The sequence below is a fragment of the Corvus kubaryi genome, unplaced genomic scaffold (assembly GCF_017639235.1).
Source record: "Corvus kubaryi isolate FWS band 111438036 unplaced genomic scaffold, C.kubaryi_AGA036_p1.0 split3-37304, whole genome shotgun sequence".
NCBI classification, from domain to species: Eukaryota; Metazoa; Chordata; class Aves; order Passeriformes; family Corvidae; genus Corvus; species Corvus kubaryi.
The window spans coordinates 2721783-2742904 of NW_024582087.1; the positions used below are offsets into that span (position 1 = coordinate 2721783).

Genomic DNA, 21122 nt, shown 5'->3' on the forward strand with positions numbered 1-21122 from the left:
AGACCTTAAGGAGAGAGTTCTCTGAGCTGGGAGCTCATCTTGGGAGGGCTCCAGATTCTGGTATCAAGGAGGAGTGATGGGAAAGAGACTTGTGCAGCTTGGAGGTGAGGGGAGCACAGGTAAGCAGTTAATTAATTGCCAGTGAAATAATCAGCTGCCACCCATTCATCAGAGGGTAGTGAGGGATAAAGGCTCTGCTAAATTACTGCCATGGTGCAAAGTTTCAATAAAAAAGGATTATAAAGGGCGGTGTTCGGCTGAGAGGCCCCCGGTGCCGTGGGCGGGGGCTCCCAGGGCTTCGGCCACTTTGGAGCAAAGGGGATGGGTGCAGGGAAGGCATGGAGGGACCCCGGGTTGTGCTGGACAGCAGCAGCTGAGGGCAGACAGCCCTGAGCTCCCACCCTTCCCCACGGCGGAGCAGCCGGCTCAGCCCTACCCCGCACGGCAGCGCTGAGGGGCCGCCCTTCGCCTCGGGAAATCTGGCACTCCATGGGACACGTGGGGATCTGCCTGGAGCCTCATCCCTTCCCCCGGGAATCTCCTCCTCGCTCCCAGGAGCGCGGGGGTGACTCATGTGCTGTCTCTTGCACCGGGCGCTGCGTTCCTGCCCTGGGCAGGCGCCGACCCGCAGCAGCGCCGCCGAGGGACAGCCGCAGGTGAGCGGCCTGGGGACCCTCCTCTGCCGCAACCCCCGGCCCTGGGGAGGTGGGGAGGGCGCTGGGGAAGTGCGTCTGACACCAGGGAGATGGGCACGGCCTGGGCTGCTGCCGGAGGAGTGCACAGGGAAGGAGGAATCTGAGGTTTGCATGTTCCTCCAGGGATCCACCGTGAGACGGGAGCCGCCGGCTCCCACGGGAGGGACGAGAACCGGGAGCGTCCGTGGTCACTCCAGTCCTGCAGGTGGGTGCACTGGATGGGCTGTGCAGAGCAGGGGATGTGTTTACCCCCGAGAGCCCCCCCGGCGAGGGGGCATCTTGTTATTTCACTGGTAGGTAAAATATTTAAGGAGAGCCAGTGCCAAACGCAGCCCTGGGAGTCCTGCTCGCTGCAGCTCCACGGCGCATGGGGTGTGTTTGTCCGGCACGATGCGAGCCGGGGTCAATTCGGCCATGCAGGGGCGTGGGGCTGGTGAAAATTGGTTGTTTTGGCTGCCCGGCCCCACGGCAGCTCCTCGGCATCGCAGGGGCTGTGCAGCCCCCCAGCCCAGCCCAGCCTCTGCCCTGCCGTGGGCTCCCCGGTGCGTGGGCACGGCGTGGGGACACGGAGCAGCGGCACAGGGCTCCTCCTGCACTGCCCGGGGGAGCACGGAGGTGACGGCAGATTCCAGTGATGGGAGAGGACGCGGCAGCGCAGCCGGGTGAGTCACGCCCCGGCTGCTCCTATTTGTTGTCCGCCTGGGCCAGGCTGGCAACGTAAGGAAAATTAATAACAAATACCTGGGCAACGAGGCGGGAGCTGGGGCGGGATGGGGGCCGAGCCGTGGGCTGGACCTGGTGGTGGCTGGAGGATGCTGTGGCTGTGGCGGAAGCCCCAAGCGTCACCGGGTCCCCGTGTTCGCAGAGTGGGGGACGGTGCTTGGAGGAGATGCATCACCCGGACCAGATCTGTGCTGAGGCACGTGTCAGTGTGTCCCCGCGTGCCAGCACGGGTCAGAGATGGTCCTAGGAGGCACACAGGGGCTCTGATGGGGACCTCTTACTGCTTCTTCAATGTCACAGTATGTTCTCTCTTCCCAGGCCGGCTAACAGGATCAGGGAGCCATGAACTGGGGGTCGTTCGAGAAGCTCCTCAGAGGCATCAACCAGTACTCCACAGCCTTTGGCCGCATCTGGCTCTCCCTCGTCTTCATCTTCCGCCTGCTGGTCTACCTGGTGGCGGCCGAGCGGGTCTGGAGCGATGACCACAAGGACTTTGATTGCAACACGCGGCAGCCGGGCTGCACCAACGTCTGCTTCGACCACTTCTTCCCCATCTCCCACATCCGCCTCTGGGCCCTGCAGCTCATCCTGGTGACGTGTCCGTCCTTCCTGGTCCTCATGCATGTGGCATACCGGGAGGCCAAGGAGCAGAGGCTCCGTGAGGCCAGCGGGGACAACTATCGCCGCATCTACCCCAACCCCGGCAAGAAGCGGGGCGGGCTCTGGTGGACGTACCTGTTCAGCCTCATCTTCAAGGCCGGCGTGGACATGGTCTTCCTCTACGTCTTCTACCACTTGTACAAGAACTACACCCTGCCCCGGGTGGTGAAGTGCGAGCTGCCACCCTGCCCCAACGTGGTGGACTGCTTCATCTCCCGGCCCACTGAGAAGAACATCTTCACCCTCTTCATGGTGGTCACCGCCTGCGTCTGCATTGTGCTGAGCCTCATCGAGGTCGCCTACCTGATCGGGAAGCGGTGCCGCGAGCGCCTGGAGGCCGGCGGGGGGGACAGCCGGCGGCACAGCCACGACTGCCCCGTCTCCTGCGCTGACCCCGTGGGCACGGGCAGGCAGGTGTTCCATGGGGTGGACTACAAACCCCCCACGGCCGCCATCCCACTCACGGCCTCCTGCCCCAGCACGCTGTCCAAGGATGAGGCTCGTTCCTAGAGCTGCCCAGGAGAAAGCAGGAGCCGCTCACCTGGCCTACAACTCCATCCTGCTCTTCCTCCTCCGTGCCCCAATGCAGGAGCGCTGAGGGTGGCAGCACCCTGGAGCTGGGCTGTGCCTGAGGGGTCTCTGCTTCTCCTGTCCTGGGAAAGGCACTTTACATCATCCTGCTGAATTTGGGGTAAAGCAGGGGCTGTAGGACACATGTTGTTCCTGGGAGTGACAGGGACCAGCAGCTCCGGGGCAGCTGTGAACTGACAGTGGTGCCCAGACTCTGAGCCTGTACCAGCCAGGACAGACACCCTGATCCCCCAGGAAACCCCTCTTCCTATGTATCACCCTACCTCAGCCACTCAGTGGGTGAGAGGGCCACCTCAGACTGATGCAATCGTCATTAATAACATTCATTAGTTGAGTGGGGACAAGAGCAGGTCCCTGGTGCCGCAGCCACCGCGGCAAAGTGCAGGCATGAGGATCTGGCCGGGCAGGCAGCGCCCGCCGTGGGCTGCTGGATCATCCTGCCTGGCCGGGGGAAAACACCTGAGCAAAACAGCCAAACACAGGACAGGAAAAACACCCAACCACTGATTAAACAATAACATTAAATGGCAAAATCTGATCTCATTTATTGTTGTAATACTTCGCGTTCAGCCGTTGCATGGACAGTGCTGCCACTTCCGAGGCCTTCAAAGGGAGCTGAGCGTTAGCTGGCATGAATAATTAACAATAATTTCATGGCAAATGCACTCACAAGTAACATCAACATTGAACATGCAGCACAATCTGTTACTGGTTTTCCTTTACTTAGAGGGTGTGATAATTGTTTTTTCCATGAGCAGCCACAGTGCCAGTGCTCCCTGGCTCTGTCCCAAAGGAAGTGGCACAGGGGGCGAAGGAACACCATCGCTGTGTCATTTGTGGCTGAGGCCATTCTCAGTGACAGATCATTGCAGTGAGCCAGCTGAGACCCTCTGTGGGCAAAACTGAGCTTCCCACCGCCCATCCTGGGGAGAGGACCAGCTGGATGTGCTGGAGGGGGAGGCAGAGGGGCCGCTGTGGCCAGGGGGATGCCGAGGACAGGCAGGGCTGAAGGGAAGCCAAGAGCAGGCAGGGCTACAGCACTGCTGGGTGGGAGGGCAGGGAATGAACCAGCCACTGATGAGGGTGAGGATGGTGGAGAGGCCCTGGGGAGATCCCGGCCACCGGCACAGAACTGTCTGAGCACACAGCAGCTCCTTGTGCTGACACCAGTGAGTTTGGGGATCTTTGGGGACAGAGAGGCAGAAGGTGAAATACAGACAGATTTTTTTCCACTTCTTAGGGGAAGCTGTGCTGGCACTGCCTTCCTTCCGTCCACTCCTGTTGCTGGATTATCCACCTGAAAGTTTTCTTTATGAAGCCTGTAATGTCAGAGGACACAAGCTGTTCTTTGTGTGCGAGCCATTGCCCCGATTGAAAGAGCATGGGCTGGGCTGTTTGTTTTCCAGCATGGTTGGCCGCTCCTGCTCCAGGCTGCTGAGTGAAACCCCGAGGTGTTCCCCTCTGCAGGCGCTAATCGGGACAGAGATGAGCCCCAGAAAAACCACCCTGTCCCACTTCTGCACATCAAAGCACAGCTGGAGCTGCTACCCATTGCGAGACACCTGAAGATCCAGTTGCTGGATGTTGTTGTGCCGTTCTGACATGCTCGGAGCAAACATTGCAGAGCTCTGGGTGTCTTGCACCATCCAGGCTTGGGATAGGCAGCAGTTGGCTGGAAAAACAGGAGCGTTCGGCTGCTTCTTTTGATGTGTTCCCCCCACTGGTGCTGCAAAAACAGGGGGCTGGATGCTGGGACACCTCCTGGGACACAGAGGCAGTACCAGTGTCAGCAAACCAGGGGTTGTGCCACAATAAAAGCTGAATATTTCCCAGATTTTTCATCATCACACAGGAAGTTCCCTGTATTTGCTTGCGGGGTCCCAGAGGACCTCCTAAATCTTGGGGTGAGGGGATTTTAAAGAAACCCACCACTAACTCCAGCCCAGGCAGGGATGTGGAGGGGATTGCGTGCACAGGTCAGGGGTAGCTTGGCCTTCCCAGCTTGGGCTATTTTCTTCCCTGGCCAAAACCCGCCTGTTTGCTGGGAATTGAGGCGAAACTCCCTGATTTATGTCCAGCCCCGGCTGCTGGCTCCCAGGATCCCATGACTCCTGTGCCCCTGCTCTTGCGGGGGAGTCTCATCCCTGGGGATGTGGCCCTGGAGGGGGACAGCTGTTGGCAGGCACAATCCTGCCATGCCCTGTTTAAGACCCTTTTAAAGGGACTTTGATGTTTCCCTCCTGGTTTGGCGCCCGCCTGCTCCACTGTTTGGGTTTTTCCTTTATGGAGGAGCCAAGGTTGGGCCTCTCTAAGTCACTGGGTGTTCCGGTGCTCACATCTGGCACCGAGGCCTTTCACCTGTCACCCTGCCGTGTCAGAGCAGGGTGGCAGCAGCGTGACGTGCCCTGGGCATATCCCTGGAGGCTCCCAGGTGCTGAGGTCTGCAGAACCGTGCTGGCACCTTGTCCCTGTGCCCACACTGGCAGAGGGACAGTAGAGGGGGTGCAGGGATGAGCCCTTCGATGGATTTACGTTACCCAAACACCCACCTCAGCATTTCAAAACACTGCAAAGCGCAGGGTGTTTCCACTCCCCACCCAGCAGCCTGAGGGAAATCTTCTGCCCGTGCCAAAAGCACCTGAACTTTCTCACCGTGGCCACATGGCCGCTCCTGAAATTCCAAAACTGCAGGCAAGAGGCTGCCCAGGGGTGATCCGGCCCCACTCCTCACCTGGCCCTCACGGGGTTTGGCCGTGGGGCAGGGAGCAGCTGCCTCTGCAAGGAACCAGAGCTGCCGGTGCTTCTCGTCAACTTCCCTCTCTCCAGGGTTTTTCATCTCACAGGCCACAGCCCCCAGATTCCTGCCGAGCTCCTGCCACACCAGCTCTCTGCAACAACATAGCTCAGATTCCTGATCCGGGCAGCTCCGGGTGAGGGAAGGCTCCGGAGCCCCTGCTTGGCTCTCATCCGGGATGGGGGTGCCCGTGTCTGCCCCCTCTTCCAGGCTCACCTCGTCCTGCACCCCCAGGCTCCCACCAGGGTTTGCTTTGGGTCTCCTGGGCTCCCATTCCTGTGTGTCTCCAGCCTGGCAAACCCTCACTGGCTTCATTTGACCTCCTGGAGCCAAAATGCCTCTGGCAAGTGGCTCCTTGTCTGCCAGGAGAGCAGGGAGCAAATCTCTCCGGGCACCAAGCACTCCGGGGCTCTTCAGACGTGTCCCCATGGGAGGGGTGGCCCTGGCAAGGTGCTGTGTGAGGCTCAGAGCACGGCTGACCGGCCCCAGGGTGTGCCGGAGGATTCCAGGGAAGCCTCGAGGCACTCAAGAGACCGCAGTGAGCCGCAGGCAAGGGAAGCACATTCCTGCCCGGCTAGGTCGGCACAGGCATCTGTTGGGGCTGATCCATGGGGCAGACGGTGGGATGCGGCTGACTCAGCCTCCTGGGAGCCACCGGTGCTCTGGGGAGAGGGACACCCCCTTAGGGACACGTCCCAGGTCCCATGGGGGTGCGGCGTGAGGCAGCAGCAGGGCAGGGTCCCACTGCATGGGGACCCCGCTGCCACCCTGCTCTGTGGGAAAGGTCCCATCTGGCCACACCGGCCCCGCCAGGGCGGTGGCTGCAAGTTCCTGTAGGTTGGAGATACCGATGAGCTGTTGCAAAACTATTACTAAGGCAAAATCATTTTAAAAGTGGGTTACAATTGCGTAATCTGGGACTCTGAGCAATGGCTGCTGGTGGGCCCACAGCTGGGGGACGGTGCGAGATCTCTGCTCTTGCTGCCGAGTCTGCAGTGCCCAGACCATCCCTGCAGGGGATGGGACATCACCTGGAAGGAGCTGCTGGTGTTTCCTGTGGAGGAATCCGTCTCCGCTGATCTCCCTGCCGGATTTGACCTGCCTTTGTTGTTCAAGCCAAGCGTGTGTGTGCATGTGTGCAGACAAGAACCTCTCCAGGAGCTGTTTGCCAGACTCACCCAGTTACTGGGAAGTGAACCAACCACCTTCCCCTCCTCTTGCACACTCAGCGCCTCAGAAAAACCCTGGGCGTGCAGGAGGGCTGCAGCTGGGAAGGAGCTTCCCTGCTCCGAGAGGCACCCGGATCCAGACACCTTCCTCCAGCCCTTTCCCACCTGGACAGGTACTGCCTGGGGCACAGGGTACTGGGGGGCTGCCAGGGAGCTGCTGGTTGAGGGGGAACAGCCCCATGGTGTAACAGGGTGCAGGTGGGACCTGTGTTAAGGTGTTATTGGGGTGCAGGTGGGACCTGGGGCTGCTGTGACTCTGGGGTCAAAGGTGGGGATCCCAACATCACACAGTGCCACGTCAGGACCTGACAGGCCATGCCAGGGTCCCCATCCCATGGGGTGATGCAGGGGGATGGCACGGTATGGCACCCCGAGGAGCAGCAATGGCCACCCCAGACCTTGCTCCTCGGTCCCACCACCCTCCCCAGGGACCAAAAGAGGCAGAGACCCCCCAGGAAAAGTGGTTCTGCTGAGTTTGCACCCCAGGTGGGAGCCGGGTGCTGTCAGGTCCAACGCCCTGCACCCACATGGGGCAGGACCCAGCTGTGACGCAGGGGTTTGGCATCCTGGGGGCTGGCAAGGGTGCCGGGCTCTGCGGGAGGCAAACCGGCACTGCCGGCACAGCTGAGCACACCTGAGCGCTGCCCTGTTCGGTCTGGCTGCCAACCAGCACTGGGGGGGCCTGTGGGACTCACACGGTGCTGCACACATCCCCCAGCACGGGGATTGGCACAGAGCTTGGCACGGAGATCGCGTCCCCTTCCTGCCCCACTGCGGGTCCATAACTGGGGCCAGCGCTGGGCTGAACCGGGCATACGGGTGCTGGGCAGGTAGGTTATGGGCAGGTGAGTGCTGGGTGGTCTCACTGGCACCAGGGATGGGGGCATGGGTGAATTGGCAGGCTGGCAAGGGGGCACAGGCTCTGGGGGCATGCAGAGGCTGCAGGTTCCATCAGCGCCAGCTTTCGGGGGCAGAACAGCAGCTCCCCTCTCCCAGTTTTAAATCCAAGGGTTGGGTGGGAACACAGTGATTGTCCCCCACCCAGACTCCCGACCAAGGGTTTGCCAGGGAGGAAGTTCTGGTTTCAGACAGGGTAGTGGGGGAAGGTGTGTGGGCATCGGCAGAGGCACGGCCCTGGCACTCGGCACACGCTGCCGGGGACCCCAGCCTGGGGCCACTCGGCTCAGCCACCCTTCCTGGTGTGTCCCTGGGCCAGAAGTGTGGGAGCACAGCCACAGGTTCGGGGCTTGCTGCAGGGTGGCCCCGGCCAAAGACGGGCTCCCAGACAGCTCCATGGGCTCCAGGCAGTGCTCCAGATTCTGTTCTGTCCCTGCAGCCCTGGGACACCGCAGTGCACTGGGTGAGAGGACCCTGATCACCAGTTTGCCATCACATCCCAGCCATGCCCTGTGCTGGACATTTCCCACCCCACAGCCCCCGGTGAGCAGGGAAGGAGCCTGAGCCTCCTCCAGGTACGTCTCGGAAAGCGCTGGGCGGGCAACAGGCAGCGGCAATTCCTTAAAAGTGGGAGTGACCCAGCATTGTGTGAATCTCTTTGTCAGGGCAGACACATTCACAGCCCAGAGGGTTGTAAAAACCACCTGGGTTTGTAAATCCAGGTGCAGTAAAGCTCCGGGTTAGGCTTAGCATGTCACCCTCCTCACACAGGGCAGCCCCAGGCTGAGCTGCGGAGCCGGTTTGACCGTCGGGACCTCCAGCATTGCTGCCGGGAGCGGAGCACTGGCCAGGGTGACTTGCCGGTGACACACACGGACTGTGACACACACGGACTGTGACACACACGGACTCTCACTTTCTGCAGCCCCGCTCTCACCTGTGCTTGGGCTGCCTCAGGCATCACCTGTGAGACAGAAAACCAGTCCCTGGCATGTCCCAGCACCTCAGCACTGCAGGAGCAGCCATTTCCCCTTTGCCTGTTGATCCTGGCCTGCTCCAGCAGATCTTGCTGCCAGTTTGCACCAACATGCACAATCAGGCAGGGAGCTGGTGGCAGGGACTTGGCCGAGTGGCTCAACCCTTACAGCAAAGGCTCTATCAGAAGTACAGAGAGATTGAGTCACCTCTGTCCCCAGGACTGTGTGAGGATGGGCTGTACTGTCTGCAGGGGTGAAGAACCCCTATCCCAAATGAGTGTAACGTGGTGGGGGAGAGTGTTCAGAGGTCAATGGGATTTAGTGCAGTGAGAGATGTGCGGCCCCAGTGGTGTCTCCCATTGCTCCTCACCCACTGCTCCTTCTGCCTCTCCAGGTCAGGTGACTCTGGACTCCCTTGGCTGCCATGGATTGGAAAACGCTGCAGGGGCTGCTCAGCGGGGTCAACAAGTACTCCACAGCCTTCAGCCGCATCTGGCTCTCCGTGGTCTTTGTCTTCCGTGTGCTGGTCTATGTGGTGGCGGCCGAGCGTGTGTGGGGCGACGAGCAGAAGGACTTTGACTGCAACACGCGGCAGCCGGGCTGCACCAATGTGTGCTATGACCACTTCTTTCCCATCTCCCACATCCGCCTCTGGGCCCTGCAGCTCATCTTTGTCACTTGTCCTTCCCTCCTGGTCATCATGCACGTGGCCTACCGGGAGGACCGCGAGAAGAAGAACAGGGAGAAGAATGGGGAGAATTGCCCCAAGCTCTACAGCAACACGGGCAAGAAGCACGGTGGGCTGTGGTGGACCTACCTGCTCAGCCTCTTCTTCAAGCTTATCATAGAGATCCTGTTCCTCTACCTCCTCCACAAAATGTGGGACAGCTTTGATTTGCCACGGCTGGTCAAGTGCACCAACGTGGATCCCTGTCCCAACACCGTGGACTGCTATATCGCTCGGCCAACTGAGAAAAGGGTCTTCACCTATTTCATGGTCGGAGCCTCCTCCATCTGCATCATCCTCACCGTCTGTGAGATCTTCTACCTCATCTTCAAGCGAGTTGTCCAGAGGGCAAGGAAGTGGAAGAAATCCACCAAGCGCTCTGTCAGCTACAGCAAGGCCTCCACCTGCCACTGCCACGTCAAGTCGGAGGAGAAGGACAACAAGTCCCAGCCTAGGTGTGTGACAGCCCTGACTGCTGTCTGAGGGGTGCTGGGAAGGGTGGTGGGGGGAAGAAGTGTCCTGGCATGTGCCAGGGATGGTTGGCACCAGAGCTGGACCACCAGTGATGCCACCACCAGACTGTTCAGCCAGGACCTTGATGGCTGTAAGGGGAGGGGGATACATCCATGGGAACTCTCCTGCTTGGGACCATGGGTGGACAGGCTTGGTGACAGGTGGGTGCTGGCTGCCTGTGGCCATGCCTGAGGGTGTCTGTTCTTCCCACAGAGAAGAGCTGTGAGCTCGCCCATCCCAGCCGGTTCACATTCCCCTCGACTTGGCTTTTCCAGCCTGCCAAGTCCCTGAACCCTCAAGAGTCAACCCATGTGAAAAATGAATAAAACCCCACAAAATAATGTCCCTGGAGAGAGACCCATGTGTACCTAAGCAGACCCAGGTAAGGCAAGGGCAGCCCTGGAGCTCTGCAGGCGGTGGTGCCACAAGCACGGACATCACAGCAGCACACAGATCCTCCACGCCCAGCAGCTTCTCTTGGGCCCTGCAGCTCTGCTGGGAGTGAGGGCACCAGTTGGTGCCCAGCCAGGGCTGGTGTCACCCAGTGCAGCACCAGTGCTCCCAGCTCACTGTGCCTCACACATGCACAGTCCCGAACACTGCTTTCTTTTGTACCAAGAAACCAAAGGAATTCTGGGCTCCGTGGTGAGAGCTCTCTTCATGTACTCAAATGACAGAGGAGCAGGGCTCCGGTCTGTTGGCAACTGCTCTGCTGGCCCAGTTTGCCCAGTTTGCTAAACCAGGGTCAGGGTAGCTTCTCCCCCTTGGCTCACACTAGCACCGAGCCATGTCCTGTCCAAATGCCTTTGCTGGCTCTGCTGCTTCCCTTGGTGCCTCTGTGCCCCCACTCACCTCAGATGCACGTCACACAAGGCATGAGCTACTGATCCAAATAGCCAATAAATGTCATGTTCAGAGACACCAGGATCTCCTCTGCAGGCTGGAAATTGGGGGACTGGTGAGGGCAGAAGACATGGATTTGCAGACGTTCCCCAGGAGTCCGCAGCCACCTGAGCTCATCCACCTGAGCTGGGCATTGGTCGAGCCCACGGCCAAGCTCACGTCCACCCGTTCCGCCTCTCCTGGCTTGTCACGCATCGTTAAACTTTAATTCAGCAGAACCGCTTGCTGACCCCCAAGGAAATCAAGGAGGGATGAGTATCAATTATTTACTAAACCTTGATAAATATTACAATAAATAGAAATGATTTCCATTTAATCTCTCCTTAAGCAGCGCTAGCGCAGGGTCCACTGTTCCCAGCTCTGCTCAGCCCGCCCGCGTTTCACAGCCCCACGAGCGTGTGGGGTGTGCTGAGACCCCCGACAGCAAAGCTCCGTCTGGAACCCGCGGTGGGGTTCCCGGCCGGGCTCCGGTGGGGCTCATCCCGAGAACCGGTGGGATGCGGGATCGCGACCGGTGGGTTCCGGTGGGGCTTAGCCCGGGAACCTGCGGGATGGGGGCCAGGCACCGGTGGGGTTCATTCCGGGAACCGGCGGGATGCGGGACCGCAGCCGGGTTCCGGTGGGGCTCCAGCACCACCCAGCGCCCGCCGCGCCGCACGGACCCTCGGGGGCAAAGCACGGGCGCCGCAGCCGCGGCCCGGCCGGGGCGGGCAGGGACGGAACATCCCCGGGGAGGAGTACGGACACGGCCCCCTGTTTCCTGCCCGTACTCCTCCCCCGACTTCCCCGGGCCCCGTACAACCGGAGACACCCCGTCCGATCCCTCACACTCAGCGCGGCCCGAGCCCGGCGGGACGTGCCCGGTGCGGCGGAGGTGAGTGCGGGCACCCGGGACCGCTGGGGCACCGGGACCGCTGGGGGACACCGTGCTGGGGACGGGGCACCCCCTCGCCCCACCGCTGCCGGGGGGAGTGTTCCTTTAATGGCACAGCTGGCACTTCTGTGCTTAATTAGCAGCGGTTAATGAGGAGCCGGGGCTGCGGCTGCCCTCTCCCTCCCTCACAGCCGAGCTGAGCGCCCGCGGGCTGCGGCCTTGGCTCCCCGGAGTGGCAGCAGGGTGGCGAGCGGTGCCGGGGGTCCTCTGGTGAGGGGAGGGTGCTGGGGCTGGGGTCTATCTGCAGCAAGGGAGCTGGTGGGGGGGCTATCCGTTCAGTTTGGAGTGAGCCCTGAATAGGCATCGGGGTGGCAGCTGTACCCCAAGGGGTTGTGCTTCCCCTCTGGACCATCCTGCTCTCTGCTTTTTGGGAAATTTGTGAGCCCCCAGCGTGCCTCCTCTCCAGGTGCTATGACCCTGAGCTCCCTGGGAAGCCCCAAAACAGCCCCTGTTGTGGGCTCTCCCCGGAGCAGCCAGGACAGCCACGAGCTGTGGGCGCTGCTGGGACGGGAGAATCCCTGTGATGCTTCTTCTCTCTTAGCCCCATGTTCCTGCACAGGGCAAGGCTGTGTAGGAGGAGCCTTCTGGGGCTCCTAAATGCTACCTGGAACCCTCCCTCCCTCAGAAGTGGGATGGTCCTTGGTGGGTTTGCTGGGACACTCTTCAGAGCAGCTATATCCTGAGAAAGCACAGGGTTTAGTTGGTCACATCTGCCCTGTTCTCCCCAGCATGGAAACAGGGAATTGATGTGGCTGCTCTCTTCTCTCTGCTGGCAGAGGCAAAGGGTTCCTAGAAGATGAGTGACTGGGATTTCCTGCAAAAACTGCTGGACCAAGTCCAGGAGCACTCGACCGTGATCGGGAAGATCTGGCTCACTGTGCTCTTCATCTTCCGGATCCTCATCCTGGGCTTGGCCGGGGAGTCTGTGTGGGGGGACGAGCAGTCGGATTTCGTGTGTAACACCAAGCAGCCGGGCTGCACCAACGTCTGCTATGACAAAGCCTTCCCCATCTCCCACATCCGCTACTGGGTGCTCCAGTTCCTCTTTGTCAGCACTCCGACCCTGATTTACCTGGGCCACGTTGTCTATCTCTCCCGGAAGGAGGAGAAGCTGAAGAAGCAGGAGAGTGAGCTTCGGGCTAACCACAGCAAGGACCCAAAGATCGAGCAGGCCCTGGCAGACGTGGAGAAGAAGATATCCAAGATCTACATGACAGAGAGTGGGCGGCTCAAGATCCGAGGGGCGCTGATGTGGACGTACATCATCAGCGTGATCTGCAAGAGCATCTTTGAGGCCGGTTTCCTCGTGGGCCAGTGGTACCTGTATGGCTTCTCCATGGTGCCCCGCTATGTGTGCAAGAGGGACCCCTGCCCCCACCAGGTGGACTGCTTCATTTCCCGCCCCACTGAGAAGAGCATCTTCATCATCTTCATGCTGGTGATGGGCCTGATCTCCTTAACCCTGAACCTCCTGGAGCTCTTCCACCTCTGCTGCAAGAACCTGCTTAGCAACATCAAGAAGGCGTCGGGGCCAGCTGGACCGAGCCAGGGCACCTTTGTGGATGACATGGTCTCGAGTCCCTACGCACCCAAGCACTACCCCTTCCTGCCCATGGCCGAGAGCCACGCACCCTCCTACCTGACCTACAACAAGCTCTCCAGCGAGCAGAACTGGGCCAACTACCGCAATGAGGAGAACCTGGCCCTGGCCAGTGGCAGGCCCCTGTCGGACCCCCACGCCCCCCAGCCTGCTGAAGCCTCTGCCCCAGAGGAGAAGCCAGGCAGCCGGCCCGGGAGCTCAGCCTCCAAAAAGCAATACGTGTAGTGCCGGGCTGGCCCCGGCTGGCAGGGGGACCTTCCTTGGTCCCTCGTGCCTGCAAAGGTGCTGGCTGTGGGCAGGCAGCTGCCTCCTGCCTGGTGCTGTGCCATGCACGTTCCCCTCTGGAGGCTCCAGAGACCTGCCTGTCCTGGGATGGGATGCTCGGGAGTGCGGCCGTGGAGCGCAGCCTCCGCTCTCTCCAGTTTTCCCCACAGACCCTGCAAGGAAGGAAACTGCGCAAAGTTCCCTGAGATGCCGTGTCCTGTGTGCCTTGCCATGGGAAAGAGAAAGCCCTGGAGCAACGCTGTGGAACAGGCTGTCCCCGAGGCCATGGCTGGAGGCTGCTGGCCATTGGGAGCTGTGGCTCGGCCAGACCCCAGAGCCAGGAGCGCAGCCATGGGAAGCTGCTCGTCTCCAGCCTCCACACAGAGCAGGCTGAGCTGGTGACTGCCGGGAAAAGCTGGGCTGGAGCAGCGTTGACAGATCCTGGCCACCAGCCCCATCCCATTCCAGTGGCCCTGGCACCTGCCCAGGGTTTGCTGCAGGAGCTGCCCCCTCCCCATGGGACACAGAGGGGTTAAGCCAGCTCTGCTGTGACCAGCAAATCCCAATGGCTGCAGGGTCACTGTGGGTGACCCAGGAGTGCGAGTTCCTCCCCTCCCGGCCCTGGGCTCTTTCCCATGGGATGTGTGCCTTTAAGTTATTTTTAACCTGCTGGCCTGAGCACGGAGCTTTCTGCCTTAAAGGTGCAGTTTGCAGGGACTTTGGGGAGCCGTGTCCAGCCTGGTCATGTGCCTTGGAGCCCTATGGGGTTTAGGGAGGAATCAGCCCAGCACCTGTTAGTTTGGGGGTTATTGGATTTTTATTACTTTGCACTAGTCATCTCCTGCTGTGGGCTGAGGGGCCAGGGGGGATGGAAGAACCACCTGTTGTCACGGGAGCTGTCACCCCGACTTCCCCAGCCCACTGATGCTGTGAGAGGGGATTGTCCTACTATGACCAAGGGGCTGCAGGTCCTGTGTGACCCAGGTGTGAGTGTGGGATGTGGGCACTGCTCTCAGCACTGGTTCCCTTCCCCTGGCAGACTCTGTGTTGCATCTTGTTGAATAAAGTTGGATGAATGAGAAAAGGTGAAGGTGGTGTGACTGTGCTTCCTGCAGCCTCCAGCTTCCTCTGGGAGGACAGGTGAGGGTTTGGGGCTGAGGGAGGGAGAAATGCTGTCCTGTGGGAGTGAAGGGTCTGGGGTGGAGGGGAAAGTGGACACCCAGTTGTGCTGGGGGTGTCACTCACACACTGAAACCTGTGTGCTTTGGCCTCTTGTCCCCTTGAGCCCAGTCTCAGCTCAGGGTTTTGACAGAGCTGTCACGTCCCAGGCTCATGGTAGTCCAAAGCAGAGCTCAGCCCCTCTCCCTTCACTGTAGATAAACCCAGCAGAAGCCATGGAGCTGCTCATGGCTGCATAATAGGTGGAAATGAGCTGCAGATAAAGGCACACAATGTAGCTGGGGCTGTTGTTTAGTTCCCCAGTCAGGCCAGAGCAGAGCCTTCTCTCTGTCGAGGTCCTCCCCAGTGAGGGTGGGACAGGCTAAAAATACCCTGGAGAAAATGAAATATGGGTGATACGGGGCAGTATCGCTGTCATCGGCCACTGGAGGAAATGAGGAGGGAGGCACCCGGCTGTGCTGCCCTTGGGCTGGCGGCCGAACCCACCCTTAGCTTCCTCCCTGCTGGGGATGAGGGGGGTGAAACCCCCCGGGGTGGGCGTCTGGGGTGCACACCACCAGCTCCCAGCTCTTCCCTGTGCACTCCTGGAGGGGTAGATCCACTGTGGAAGAACCCTGCCCTGCTCCCAACTGTCTCTGGAGGGACCCTGCCCTGCTCCCAACTGTTGCCCAGCTGGGACCTCCCAGGATGCCCAGGGTAATGGGAGGCCACATCCCAGTGCTCCCCAGGTATCAGCAGAGCCCTGCAGCTCTGGGGGGAGCAGCTCAGCGTGCTGGGCCAGAAGGAAATGCCCAAGTGAAGGAGAACGGAGCAGCCGCACCATGTTTACCCACCTCATTGTCCCCGGGTCACCTCCACTCTCCTGGACTCCTATTTTTGTTGGCACTGGGGGAGCATCACGCTTTTCCTAGCGACCCTGCAAGGTGGAAAACAAGACGGCCGAGACCCCCCTTGCCTGGACACGGTGCCCGGGTGCTGCACAAACACAGCTCCATGTCCTACTATTGTTCCTGTGTTGTGACAAAGTGGCTCGGGGCAGCTGCAGTGACCCCACACCGCCGGGACGCGCTGCCAACAACAACAGCAAGGGGCTCACCTGCGGGCCAGGCTGGGGAGGGGGCAGCAGCAGGGCTGGGGTTGGCAGCAGCCCCTCAGAAGGTGGGTGGGCAGCCCTTAGGCAAATAAAAGTTTGGAGCTGATAAGAGCCCAGGCTGGCCCGGCAGAGTCCTTTGGCACAGCCCAGGGACAGATAGTGGCTGGACGGACACGCAGGGCCTTTCTCACACCTCCGCACTCCCTCCTGAGTAAACAGGCCCCTCCGGTCCTTTGTGGGAATGGCACTCGCTCCCCTGACACCCAGCCCTAGACGATGATGCTGAGCCCCATGTTGGCACAGGGAGCCTGGGGGCTGCGTTGAGGAGCTCTCCATGGGCACCCTCAGAGTTAGGAAACACTTTGAGACAGCTCTGCCAGTCGTGGAGGGAGCACACAGTCCCCAGAACCCCAGTTCCTGCTGGGGGTGTTGGTTTAACACCAATCACAGTCCCCAGGAGCCCTGGGGCTCCTCTGCAGGGAGGTTTCTGCCCTCCTCCCAGTCCATGCTGGCCACTCCCTGCTCAGCTCTGCCATGGCCTGGGACAGAGGGCCGTCCTGCCTGAAAGGCTCTGCCTGAGATGCTGGCCAAGCACCAAGAAGTTTATTTTTAAGCTTCCCCAGCATACAGCAAACAGTGAGTGTCTAAATCTGACCCACTCAGGAGAGCCGAGGTGGGAGCAGAATCACAGCTGAGGGGGAGGAAGGGCAGAAAGCTGGGCAGAGGGGTGCCAGGCAAGGCCACAGCATGGCCACACTTGCCCACAGGGCCCTGTCAATGCCTGGGTGTGTCCTCAGGGGGAGTGGGAGCAGTCAGGACCCCAACACTCTATGCCCACAGCACCCACCATTGGGGCAACCCCAAACCAGAAATAATCCTGCCCTTTCCAGCCGCTGCCAACAGTGCACAGCAAAGGAAAAGCAAACCCCACGGAGCCCCCTTCCTCCCCGGGGTTATATTTAGCCCTCCACGCGCGGGCATGGCAGACAATGCGGCCCTGTGTGAGAACCACAGGCGGAGGAAACACACTCAATAGCTGCATCCTGACATTGTCACTCACCCCTGGCTGTTTCCTCACATGGAGGCACCAGGACTGCGGTGCTTGGCACCCTGTGCCCACCCTGGGATGGGTCCTAACCCTGCCAGCAGCACAGGGCATCATCCTGATGCAACACTGGGCAAGCGGAGGCTGCTGCCTGCAGAGCCAGCGGCTTTTTGTGGCACGGGAAGGTCGATGTGGCCTAAAAACAAGGACCCACAGTGGTCCTGGGGTGCTGAGAATGGGGAATCAACCCTGAGCTGTACCTGCAGGAAGACCCAGTGCTGAATGGGAACATGTTGCACTGTAGCTGTCCCCAGCCACGGCTCAAGGGACGTGACTTGGTGTAGAGCAGAGCTGCTCCTCTCCCACGGCACTTCAGGGCTTTTGCTGGCCACAGAAGGAGCCACCAGACACAGCATGGAGGGAGCCATAGCAGGAAGCGATACGTGGAGTCTGGGAAAGACTTGGCTGCTCTCAGGAAAAGGGCAAAACCAGAGCCTGGGAAAAGCCTTAGCTGGGAGGGAGCAGAAGTCCCCAGGGGCTGTGGGGGACACGCTGAGGGGATGTTCTGTTTGCTCTCCAGCGCAGCTGGGGTGAGCACCCGCCATGTCCCGGGGCTGTGGGGACACCATGCTGTGGGAAGGTCCGGGTGTTCCGGGGTTACCCCACTATGGGCAGGTCCAGGCCGTCCTGGGGTCACTGCGCTGCACCAAGATGGGACACCAGAGTGTCAGTCCCTGCAGGCCCCTGCTCTCCCCACCAGCTTCCACCCTGCTCCTCTCCTCCCAAAGCATCATCCCTCCCGGACTTGCAGGAAGGGCCCAGATGGCCTTGGGCCCATCCCTGTGCCAGCGCAGGGTCACCTCATCCCCAGCCCTGCACAGCTGGAGCATCCTCGCTCTGATCTAACCGGACATCCACGGCAGCCACCCAGGTGTGCCGGATGGCCAGGGGCATCTCACTGTCCCCCCCACACAGCAGCTGTCCCGGTCCTCTGAGCTACCCCAGTGAGCTGGGGCACAGCTCGCCCCCAGCATCCTGCCTCTGGAAACCACCACCTGCTCCTCTCATGAGCTGTTCACGATGGATCCTGGGAGCAGGGCAGAGGGTCCGTTGGCAAGCTGCAGCTGCCCTCGGGCCATGCCAAGAGCACTGCAGTCAGCCTGACCCCCCATGAAGCTGGGGCAGAGCCATCACGGGCTGGGCTGGGACTGGGAGCACTTGTGGCTGCCAGATCCATGGCACCGTGCAGTCACAGCCAGCCCCGGGTGCAGGGACATCCCTCAAGCTGGACAAGCCTTGGAGGCTGCTCTCACACCCAACGCTGGCCTCCTGGCCAGGCGTGGGACTCCTTGCTGGGGGAGAGGGTCGCTGCAGGCAGGGCTCCCACAGCAGCACCCAGCTGTGCTGTGCTGGGAACAGCTGGATCACAAACCCCCTGGACCAGACCGAGCATTTGCACATGAGAGGCTGAGCGCAGGCTCGGTAGGGCAGGGGCTTACTATAATGGTTTATTCAGCAAAGCTTCCTCTCGCTCTTCGTGAGCCGCCGTGGCTGCTCGCCCCAGCCCTGAGAGCTGTCCGCTCCTATTCTTGTCCCGCCGGCACTTCCCAAGCGGCACATTGTTGGGATTCAATGGGAGGAAGGGTGGGTGTACAGCACCGAGGGCTTAGGAGAAAGGCGACAGGTCTGGGAAGCAGCTTCACCCCTGTCCCAGCGCCTGCGGGAATCCACAGACCTGCAGCAATGCCGGCGGATGGACAGGAGTCCCCAGACACACGGAAAACAGCTGGAAGTGCCACAGGCAGGGGGTGGGAGCAGGGCAGGGGCTGCCAGCCAGGTCCCATCAATGCCCAAGCTGTCACCGTCAGGGCTCAGTCCTTCCTCAGGGCATCACTCTGGCACTGTGCTGCAGCAGCCTCCCCCATCGACACTGCATGGGCCCGGGGCAGGAAATGGGGCAGCAAGGCCCCCCCAAAGCCCGATTGTGCCCAGCCGGCCCTGGGAACAAGAGGATCAATGGGCTATAAACAGCCGGGGGAGCCGCTCCGGCGCGGGGTGAACAAAGGCATTTCAGAGACAGCTTCCGAGCTAGTCCCAGCTGGGAGAAGGAACGGGACCATTCCCACCCCAGCACCACAATAGGGAACAGCCATCACCCCACAGCCAGGCTGGGAAAGCAGGAGATGAAGGGAAGGGGCTACTGCAGGGGACAGTGCCAGCCTGCCAGGGTGACAAGGTGGTTGGCACTGTGAGCCTAAGTGAAGGAGGTGGCAGTGGGACGGGTTGGGACTGGCTCTACATCACACCCAGGCTCAGCTGCCCTCGCAGAAAAGGCTGGAGCATTCCCGGCGGTGCCGGGCCGTGAGCCCGGCCGAGGGCAGCGATCCAGCCCAGGACTGCAGCTCGGGAGGCAAACAGAGCCGGGAGCACGGCAGTAAAGCTGTCAGCAGGGCAGGAATGGCCCCGGCCGGGGGCGCAGGACGGCGCGGTGTGAATGCTGACTGGCTGCTGACCTCGGCGCTCGCACCGGGCCCAGCAGATTTATCGTCCCCGGGAGGGGAAGGCCGGCCCGGGGCAGAGCCGGGGCCTTGCTCAGGCACCACGGGAAAAAACAAGCCGGGAGGCAGCGATAACCCCGGCCCTGGCCCTGCTCAGGCAGCTCTGGGGTTGTCCCTGCTGTGCCAGCAATGCCTGAGCCTGCAGGGGACACTGGCCACTGGCCCCAGCGCTTGCTGCCAGCCTCTCCCTGCTCAGCACCGCAGTGGGACCCCTGTCCCTTGGGACCCCACCCTATGTTGTCACAGCCCTTCTCCTCAAGATGAAGAGGTCAAAGGGAAGCAGATGACGCAGCTGGGGGAGTTGGGAGGGAGGCACAGCCACAGCACGGGCTGGGAATTCAGTGCCTCCCCCTCCTTCCTTGCCCACCACCCTGCTGCCAGGCCTGGAGGTCAGTGCCCAGCGAGGGACAGCAATGGCATTTGTCCCACTGCAGGAGCTGCTTCTTGAACATACAGGGAGCAGAGACATGCTCTGAGACAGGGCTGGGGCTGTGCTGATGCAGATGACACAGAGGCCCGAGGACTGACAGAAGTTTATTGTGCAGAGGGCAGAGATCTCCCCGTTCCCGACACATCACCACATTCAGAGCACCACGATGGGGCAGGAGCAAGACTTTCACCTCCCCCTGTCACCGTTGCTGGGAGGGATGATGCAGGGAGGGGGTCCCCAGAGAGCTCCATGGCTGCTGGAATGGCATTGTGGCGTGGGGCTGTGCTGGGGTTCATCAAGAGCCACAGGGGATCTGGAAGCAGGTCAGCAGTTCTTCCTGTCACTGGCAGTCAGCCTGACCCCATCCCATGGCACTCAGGTCTAAACTTCTTCTATCTTCACACCATAGAAGAAATCAAACCTGAGGAGACACAGATGGAACCAGGCCGAGAGTGTTTTGTGGTTCAGGAGCCAGGCCTGGTGAGAGCTGAGGAGTTTCAGACTCGCTTCATCTCCACACAGGGCTCCTTGTCCGCTCTGCCACCGAGCTCTGGGTACCTTGAGCAAATCCATAGGGTGGGCAAACCTGACCCTCTGAAGGGCCCGGGAGGGTGAGGAGCAGCAGGTACAGGAGGGAGACTGGTGGAAGCAGTGCAGGTGTCAGGGGAGTCCCCAGCAGCCGCTCCAGGGCACTGCCTTTGCCCAAATCACCCTTTATTAACTCTTTTCGGGGCGGTTCCTGTTGAGCACGGCCCGAGGGGCGAACTCCAGCTTGTCCTTCAGGCTCACCACCTTGGTCAGGTCCTCGCCCGCGATCTCCTGCAGCTTGCGGTCCTCCCGCTGCTCCGAGATGCTCTTCTCCTCCTGGGCCGTGGGCGGGGGGTCTCCGCGCAGGAACCACTCCAGCTGGGAGCCCACCAGCCCCACCACGAAGGCCACCGGGAAGGTGACGTACGGGGCCTTGGAGCGCACGGCCGCCCACAGCACGGACCACATGCCTGCCGGGGGTGGGACGCGGCGGTCACCGGCCGGGCCCGCCCGCACCGGCGCCTCAGCGCTGGCCGCAGGGAATGGGGACCCGCGTGGGCCGCGCCGGGACCCCCGCCCGGGTCCGCAGGGACCCCCGCCCGGCCCCGGCCCCGGCCCCGGCCCCGGCCCCGCTCACCCGGGCCCGGCCCCGCCCGTTCCGGTCACGGAGACGGCGCTGCCGTGAGGGGCGAGGCGGGGCGGCGCTGCCCCCTGGCGGACAGCGCGGGAACCGCAGCGCTGGAGGAGCGGCACCGGCCGGGGACACGGGGGGACACGGGGGG

General features: G+C 61.3%; 4 protein-coding genes across 14 annotated transcripts; 3 read left to right on the top strand and 1 right to left on the bottom strand.

Annotated features, from left to right (window-relative positions):
• Nucleotides 1-539: 539 nt before the first annotated feature.
• Nucleotides 540-3212, top strand: LOC121658533 (gap junction beta-5 protein-like). 4 transcript variants are annotated; one of them, XM_042015583.1, is made up of 3 exons: nucleotides 542-656; nucleotides 819-900; nucleotides 1737-3212. In XM_042015583.1, the coding sequence occupies exon 3, from the start codon at nucleotides 1761-1763 to the stop codon at nucleotides 2586-2588; it is 828 nt and encodes a 275-aa protein (XP_041871517.1). In that variant the 5' UTR covers nucleotides 542-656; nucleotides 819-900; nucleotides 1737-1760; the 3' UTR covers nucleotides 2589-3212. The 4 variants fall into 4 exon arrangements, with proteins under 4 accessions (XP_041871519.1, XP_041871517.1, XP_041871518.1 ...); XM_042015585.1 differs by lacking the exon at nucleotides 819-900 and having other exon boundaries at nucleotides 540-656; XM_042015584.1 differs by lacking the exon at nucleotides 542-656 and having other exon boundaries at nucleotides 663-900.
• Nucleotides 3213-6133: 2921 nt separating this feature from the next.
• Nucleotides 6134-11020, top strand: GJB3 (gap junction protein beta 3). 7 transcript variants are annotated; one of them, XM_042015591.1, is made up of 4 exons: nucleotides 6216-6805; nucleotides 7411-7522; nucleotides 8029-8164; nucleotides 8961-11020. In XM_042015591.1, exon 4 carries the CDS (start codon nucleotides 8991-8993, stop codon nucleotides 9774-9776), a length of 786 nt encoding a protein of 261 aa, XP_041871525.1. In that variant the 5' UTR covers nucleotides 6216-6805; nucleotides 7411-7522; nucleotides 8029-8164; nucleotides 8961-8990; the 3' UTR covers nucleotides 9777-11020. The 7 variants fall into 7 exon arrangements, with proteins under 7 accessions (XP_041871527.1, XP_041871525.1, XP_041871522.1 ...); XM_042015590.1 differs by lacking the exon at nucleotides 6216-6805 and adding an exon at nucleotides 8361-8441 and having other exon boundaries at nucleotides 6817-7522; XM_042015594.1 differs by lacking the exon at nucleotides 6216-6805 and having other exon boundaries at nucleotides 6825-7522; nucleotides 8961-9748; nucleotides 10020-11020.
• A 98-nt stretch (nucleotides 11021-11118) lies between these two features.
• On the top strand, nucleotides 11119-14597 carry GJA4 (gap junction protein alpha 4). 2 transcript variants are annotated; one of them, XM_042015557.1, is made up of 2 exons: nucleotides 11119-11583; nucleotides 12372-14597. In XM_042015557.1, the coding sequence occupies exon 2, from the start codon at nucleotides 12440-12442 to the stop codon at nucleotides 13466-13468; it is 1029 nt and encodes a 342-aa protein (XP_041871491.1). In that variant the 5' UTR covers nucleotides 11119-11583; nucleotides 12372-12439; the 3' UTR covers nucleotides 13469-14597. The 2 variants fall into 2 exon arrangements, with proteins under 2 accessions (XP_041871491.1, XP_041871490.1); XM_042015556.1 differs by having other exon boundaries at nucleotides 12420-14597.
• Nucleotides 14598-19903: 5306 nt separating this feature from the next.
• SMIM12 (small integral membrane protein 12) lies at nucleotides 19904-21067 on the bottom strand. The gene is made up of 2 exons (XM_042015611.1): nucleotides 20978-21067; nucleotides 19904-20810 (listed from the first exon to the last, which is right to left on the bottom strand). Exon 2 carries the CDS (start codon nucleotides 20806-20808, stop codon nucleotides 20530-20532), a length of 279 nt encoding a protein of 92 aa, XP_041871545.1. The 5' UTR covers nucleotides 20809-20810; nucleotides 20978-21067; the 3' UTR covers nucleotides 19904-20529.
• Nucleotides 21068-21122: the final 55 nt, after the last annotated feature.

Excerpts from the sequence above, each read along its gene's own strand:
- LOC121658533 (XM_042015585.1), top strand. The coding sequence starts at position 1,761 with ATGAACTGGGGGTCGTTCGAGAAGCTCCTCAGAGGCATCAACCAGTAC.
- GJB3 (XM_042015593.1), top strand. The coding sequence starts at position 8,991 with ATGGATTGGAAAACGCTGCAGGGGCTGCTCAGCGGGGTCAACAAGTAC.
- GJA4 (XM_042015557.1), top strand. The coding sequence starts at position 12,440 with ATGAGTGACTGGGATTTCCTGCAAAAACTGCTGGACCAAGTCCAGGAG.
- SMIM12 (XM_042015611.1), bottom strand. The coding sequence starts at position 20,808 with ATGTGGTCCGTGCTGTGGGCGGCCGTGCGCTCCAAGGCCCCGTACGTC.